This window comes from Anomaloglossus baeobatrachus, chromosome 1 (genome assembly GCF_048569485.1).
Source record: "Anomaloglossus baeobatrachus isolate aAnoBae1 chromosome 1, aAnoBae1.hap1, whole genome shotgun sequence".
NCBI lineage: Eukaryota > Metazoa > Chordata > Amphibia > Anura > Aromobatidae > Anomaloglossus > Anomaloglossus baeobatrachus.
In genome coordinates this window covers 944,773,167-944,779,850 of record NC_134353.1, presented here as the reverse complement: position 1 = coordinate 944,779,850, position 6,684 = coordinate 944,773,167, and the positions used below count along the sequence as shown (strand labels likewise).

The 6,684-nt window shown below is 49.6% G+C and overlaps 1 protein-coding gene across 1 annotated transcript in view; it reads right to left on the bottom strand.

Moving 5' to 3' along the window:
- Positions 1–3,471: 3,471 nt before the first annotated feature.
- The window catches only part of PTGER4 (prostaglandin E receptor 4), a 16,115-nt gene continuing 12,902 nt past the window's right edge, over positions 3,472–6,684 (bottom strand). Inside the window, exon 2 of the mRNA XM_075328782.1 lies at positions 3,472–6,097. Within this exon, the coding sequence (XP_075184897.1) occupies positions 5,516–6,097 (582 nt within the window). The 3' untranslated portion in view covers positions 3,472–5,515. The remainder of the gene's footprint in view (positions 6,098–6,684) is intronic.

The window sequence follows — 6,684 nt, the reverse complement described above, 5'->3', positions numbered from 1 at the left end:
AGGCTTGGAGGAGGGGGTATCGCGGCCCAGGAGGGTCGGCGATGCAGCAGGCTTGGAGGAGGGGGTGTCCCAGCCCAGGAGGGTCAGCGATGCTGCAGGCTTAGAGGAGGGCGTGTCGCGGCTCAGGAGGGTTGGCGATGCAGCAGGCTTAGAGGAGGGCGTGTCGCGGCTCAGGAGGGTCGGCGATGCTGCAGGCTTGGAAGAGGGGGTATCGTGGCCCAGGAGGGTCGGCGATGCTGCAGGCTTGGAAGAGGGGGTATCGCGGCCCAGGAGGGTCAGCGATGCTGCAGGCTTGGAGGAGGGGGTATCGCGGCCCAGGAGGGTCGGCGATGCAGCAGGCTTGGAGGAGGGGGTATCGTGGCCCAGGAGGGTCAGCGATGCTGCAGGCTTGGAGGAGGGGGTATCGTGGCCCAGGAGGGTCAGCGATGCTGCAGGCTTGGAGGAGGGGGTGTCGTGACCCAGGAGGGTCGGCGATGCTGCAGGCTTGGAGGATGGCATGTCGCGGCCCAGGAGGGTCGGTGATGCTACAGGCTTGGAGGAGGGGGTGTCGCGGCCTAGGAGGGTCGGAGATGCTGCAGGCTTGGAGGAGGGGGTGTCGCAGCCCAGGAGGGTCCGCGATGCGGGCTTGGAGGAGGGGGGTGTCGCGGCCCAGGAGGGTCGGAGATGCTACAGGCTTGGAGGAGGGGGTGTCGCGGCCTAGGAGGGTCGGAGATGCTGCAGGCTTGGAGGAGGGGGTGTCGCAGCCCAGGAGGGTCCGCGATGCGGGCTTGGAGGAGGGGGGTGTCGCGGCCCAGGAGGGTCGGAGATGCTACAGGCTTGGAGGAGGGGGTGTCGCAGCCCAGGAGGGTCCGCGATGCTGCAGGCTTGGAGGAGGGGGTGTCACAGCCCAGGAGGGTCGGCGATGCGGGCTTGGAGGAGGGGGTGTCGCAGCCCAGGAGGGTCGGCGATGCGGGCTTGGAGGAGGGGGGTGTCGCGGTCCAGGAGGGTCGGAGATGCTGTAGGCTTGGAGGAGGGGGTGTTGCGGCTCAGGAGGGTCGGAGATGCAGCAGGCTTGGAGGAGGGGGTATCGTGGCCCAGGAGGGTCCGCGATGCTGCATGCTTGGAGGAGGGGGTGTCGCAGCCCAGTAGAGTCCGCGATGCTGCAGGCTTGGATGGTCTTTGGGCAGGAACTTCTGCTCCTAACAACTTCTGATTACATCACATACTCCGACCCTGCTGGGAACAATTCTGTTGTTCTTCTTTTTAGTTCCAGTTTTGGAACTACGAATGAAATACTTTGGGGAAATGATTCTTCACATCTGGTTTCACACGGACATGATGCAGCCAAGACTGGAGCTCCTACAGTGATTTAGGTTTCCTTTCCTTCACTCTCCACGGTTCTGGTTATTATTACACAAATGGTAACATCCAGTCTTGGGCTGCTGCTCCACATTCATTTATACTTATATACTGGTGACTCCTGATACGAGAGATATGTGTGGATGTAAAAAAGTGTGATTAAATTTAGTCCAAAACCTTATTTTTCATGTTTTACCTGCTTTCTCTTCCCATACAAGGATCACCAAGCTACGACTTGTATACATTGGACACATCATACAAAGAGAGCAATAAATGGAGAAGGATCTCTTGGTAGGAAGAATAGAAGGAACAAGGCAAAGAGGAATAACAGCAACCCCATGGCTTGATACTATCAAGATAACTTCGGAGAAGACCCTGGTGGACCTATCTAGGTGGAGAAGACCCTGGTGGACCTATCTAGGTGGAGAAGAACCTGGTGGACCTATCTAGGTGGAGAAGACCTTGGTGGACCTATCTAGGTGGAGAAGACCCTGGTGGACCTATCTAGGTGGAGAAGACCCTGGTGGACCTATCTAGGTGGAGAAGACCCTGGTGGACCTATCTAGGTGGAGAAGACCCTGGTGGACCTATCTAGGTGGAGAAGACCCTGGCGGACCTATCTAGGTGGAGAAGACCCTGGCGGACCTCTGGCGGAAAACACCCTGGCGTACCTCTGGCGGAAAAGACCCTGGCGATCCTAACTAGGCAGAAAAGACCCTGGCGGACCTAACTAGGCAGAAAAGACCCTGGCGGACCTAACTAGGCAGAAAAGATCCTGGTGGACCCATCTAGGCAGAAAAGACCCTGGCGGACCTATCTAGGCAGAGAAGACCCTGGCGGACCTATCTAGGCAGAGAAGACCCTGGCGGACCTATCTAGGCAGAGAAGACTCTGGCGGACCTATCTAGGCAGAGAAGACCCTGGCGGACCTATCTAGGCAGAGAAGACCCTGGCGGACCTATCTAGGCAGAGGAGACCCTGGCGGACCTATCTAGGCAGAGGAGACCCTGGCGGACCTATCTAGGCAGAGGAGACCCTGGCGGACCTATCTAGGCAGAGGAGACCCTGGCGGACCTATCTAGGCAGAGGAGACCCTGGCGGACCTATCTAGGCAGAGGAGACCCTGGCGGACCTATCTAGGCAGAGGAGACCCTGGCGGACCTATCTAGGCAGAGGAGACCCTGGCGGACCTATCTAGGCAGAGGAGACCCTGGCGGACCTATCTAGGCAGAGGAGATCTTGGTGGACTTATTTAGGCAATGAAACCTTGTTGGACCTATCTAGGCAGAGAAGATCCTGGTGGGCATATCTAGGGTGCACATATCCATCTTCCTACAAAGCGTTCACCCATCAAGTTTCCATGGTTCGAGATCGAGCTGAAAGCCATTAAAAGAAGAAAAAGAGCATTGTACACAATTTTATGCAACTGTTTGAAGTCCCATTGTAGTGGAACTATCCAGGCAGAGAAGGCCCTGGTGGACCTATCCAGGCAGAGAAGGCCCTGGGTGGACTTATGCAGGCGGAGAAGACCCTGGGTGGACCTATGCAGGCGGAGAAGACCCTGGGTGGACCTATGCAGGTGGAGAAAACTGTGGTGGACCTATCCAGGTGGAGAAGACACTGGTGGACCTATGTAGGTGGATGAGAACCTGGTGGACCTATGTAGGCAGAGAAGACCCTGGTGGACCTATCCAGGCGGAGAAGATCCTGGTGGACCTATACAGGCAAGACCCTGGTGGACCTATCAATGCAGAAAAGACCCTGGTGGACCTTTCTAGATGGAGAAGACCCTGGTGGACATATCTAGGCTGCACAAGATCAATCTTCCTACAGAGCATTCATCCATCAAGCTTCCATGGCTCGAGATCGAGCTGAAAGCAATTAAAATAAGCAACTTGTGCAACTTTTTGAAGTCCCATTGTGCCTCCTACCCATTAACCTTTTTTTGCTGCCTGGAGTGAAAATTTAAATGTCTACTCCCCACCCCCAAATAAAGGACAACAAGGTGGGCTTCACCACTCTCACACACGTTTTGCTCTTAGCATGCACGTTCCTGTTCCCATTAGTCTCCATTAAAAGCTTGGTAATTTTTTGGAACACAGCTAGAAAAAAAAGTAATTGGAAGAAAAAAAGTGATGATTTCAACAACATAATTTTATTGTGTTCCCTCCCCTCCCCCACAAAACAAACCATTGGTCGATAAAACGGGTTTGACGAATACACATTCAGAATGCAATTACAATAAAGCAATTCACATGGCCACGGAACACAACGGAACATGCTCGGTGATGACGTTCCTTCCGGACAGGATTCATCAAACACGTCAACCACAAATCAGTAAGTGCTGCATTCGGATAAACCATCTATAAATGTTTGGGCCAGGCCTGGTGTTGGGCACGGTTGGACGGGTACATAGGGCGATCAACCCAAAAATGCAAAAATAGTCAATGGGCACGAGGCCGGGAAATGTTACGGCACATGGACTTTCGAGGAATGTTAGTGAAAAATTTTACACATGGTGGTGTCATTTTTGATTGTGTTTTTGCACATCCTCCCCAATACATTCCTTGATCTCATTCTTCCTGACCGTTAGGGATCTAAACAAGTCTGTGCCGCACCTAGAGTCAGTCCCTTGTACAGCAGATAGAAATTGCTGAGTGATTGTGCAATGGGGTTGAATGTGGTTAATCAGCATTGTCTGTCAGTGACTAATGCACCGCGGGATATTCTGTGACGGTGACATATGAGCCACTGATTGTATCGGGACGGTAAATCGCACCTGTACATAATTAGTGGATGGTACTACTATAAAGTGATATATCCATCATCGACATCACATACAGGCACAATGCTGAGCAATGTAAGGATATTTTTACACATGACTTGTTGAAAAGTTCTTCCTGATTTTTGCCTTTTTTTGGTGGGTGCCATAAATACTCATGACTTATTTTCGGTCCCGTAGACTTCTGTTCTGGCACCAGCTGCATTATTTACAACAGTCCCTTGTACGGGACTTCCAAAGAAGAAGGGCTTAGCCCAAAAGTGCCTATTTTGAGTGCAGCTGATCCAAAGGGTACTACTACTGGGAACCATTGAAATCGGAGGATTCCCACTGCTTCTAATGGATTCTGACTTTGGCTTTCGTTTGGCCTCTACTGACGGGAATAGAGGTCAATCCTAATTACGAGACCCCCTAGTATCTAAACAGACCTTAATAGAGCAAACCATGGGTATCGTTGACTCAACGTGAACATTACAATCCAATACTCTAGAAATTATAACATTTCCTGACGGAATATTTGGTGTTGGAGTCTTGGGTGTTATTATGACCCCTGGAGACCCTCTGAGAGGTGGCTACATCCATCTACCAGGTCTACTATGATGAGTCACGTTGAGTCAATGAACTGAACTACATTCGATGTGTGCACCAACTCCATCACTGGCCTTAGCTATCGATTGTTGCCCAAAAAAAGTGTCACAATTTAGTGCAAAACCTTATATATTTTTTGGAGGGTTGGGGACAGTAATAAAAGCTGTAGAGCAATATTCTTTGATAAAGGAGAATATATGCCTTTTCATTCTTTTAGTTTAGATATTTAGAATCTAAAAACCTTCTCACGGAGAAGACAATAAATACATTAAAAATCCCAAATACATACAGTCATCAATAAAAATTCACATTTGTTAAAGCTTAGCTAGACACATAGACATTCATCATCGAGGAGGAGACAAATTGGATTTGTCGGTGAAAGTGTCAGAAGTCTTAGAATTGATCGTTTTGTCTCCTCCAAAAACAGCCACCCATGGTGGCTCTGATCATCGAAAGTGCTAATGGAATAGTCAATGGTGTAAGAGAACCCAAAACATGTTGGTGAAGACCACCATCTTCCCGCCATCTCTGGTCTTCGATTTGTCAAGATTTCTGTATCCTGTTGGTGAAGACCACCGGCTCACTACCATCTCTGGTCTCCAATTTGTCAAGGTTTCTGTATCCTATTGGTGAAGACCACTGCCTCCCCACCAACTCTGATCTTCAAATTATCAAGATTTCCATATCTTGTGATGGAAAATAGAGGTTCTTTTACCAAGACTTCATCTTGGAACAACTAGAACATTGTGTTTGGGTCTCATCACAGTTATCAAGATCTAAATGTCCATTGTGGACAACCTGAGGATCCTAGATACATTTCTCCGATACATTCAATGCATCATCGGGAAAAGTGACGTGGAGTGGGTTTCCCTTGGACGAAGTGCCGTTCTGTCTCGACCGAGTCTCGTTTACTAGCAGTACTTGCTCAGAATCTGGACCCTGAGAGGAAACGGACTGGTCAGAACCATGTAACGTCCTGTCTGGAGCTCCTGGAAGATTTATAGCCATAGTTGCCCCAGGTAAAACTGTGCTGCTCCTGAAGCTATCACTCAGTTCTAGAGGGTAGAGTAAAGTCTGGGACGTTGAGCTAACTTCTCGGAGCTCTCTGCATACAAAAGATGGAGAATGACTGGAAAGAACCGAGGAGGCTCTGCCCTCTGTGCAATTGAAGCTTCCCGCAGAATGCGGCCTCCTGCGACTGCCGATCCGGCAGAAGAGACACTTGATCTTTTCAATGACTTTGTTGACTACAGTCTTCTTCAGGAGGATATAAATCCATGGATCCAAGATGGGGTTGACCGATGCAATTCTGATGGCCTTCAGGTCTAGGTTGCTTGCTATGTTTTTCTCTAACGGTGGTTGATAGAGCTGGTTGACGAAAACCCGAACCTGCAAGAGATAGAAGGACACAATAAGTCATTGCTGAATGTGGAGTAAGTTACAAAGTTTCTCGGGATTAAATGGAACAGGAATGGAATTTGAAGGAACACGTAAGATGGTGAAGGCTTTTATATAAATCCAGGAGGTATTAAACCACCGTGACCTAGCGAAGTCTCAACATACAACATGTCTGCATCCTGACCACTTCATAGGGGGCTTCTCGTATAGACTGTCAAGAGGCATGACCATCTCCTAGACACAACATGCCGATTATTCCTCAGAGCTGGAACAATATCACCTTTTTGTAACCAAGTGGAAATTATGTCTGACATCTAAATATAGATGAATGGAATGGGCCGCGGGCTAAAAAATGCCAGACACTGATTGATGGACCAATCAGCCTCTAAATTACACTTGTGGTGGAGTCTAGAAGTCAAGTAGAACGATACACATCTACACTAGGAGAACTCAATACTTCAGAAGATGCCAAAACTTAAAGGGGTTGTCCTAAAATAGAAAAATAGGTCTACTTTTTTTTTGGGTGGGGGAATAGCGCCACTCTTATCCACTGGTCATGTTCGGTATTACAGGTTATC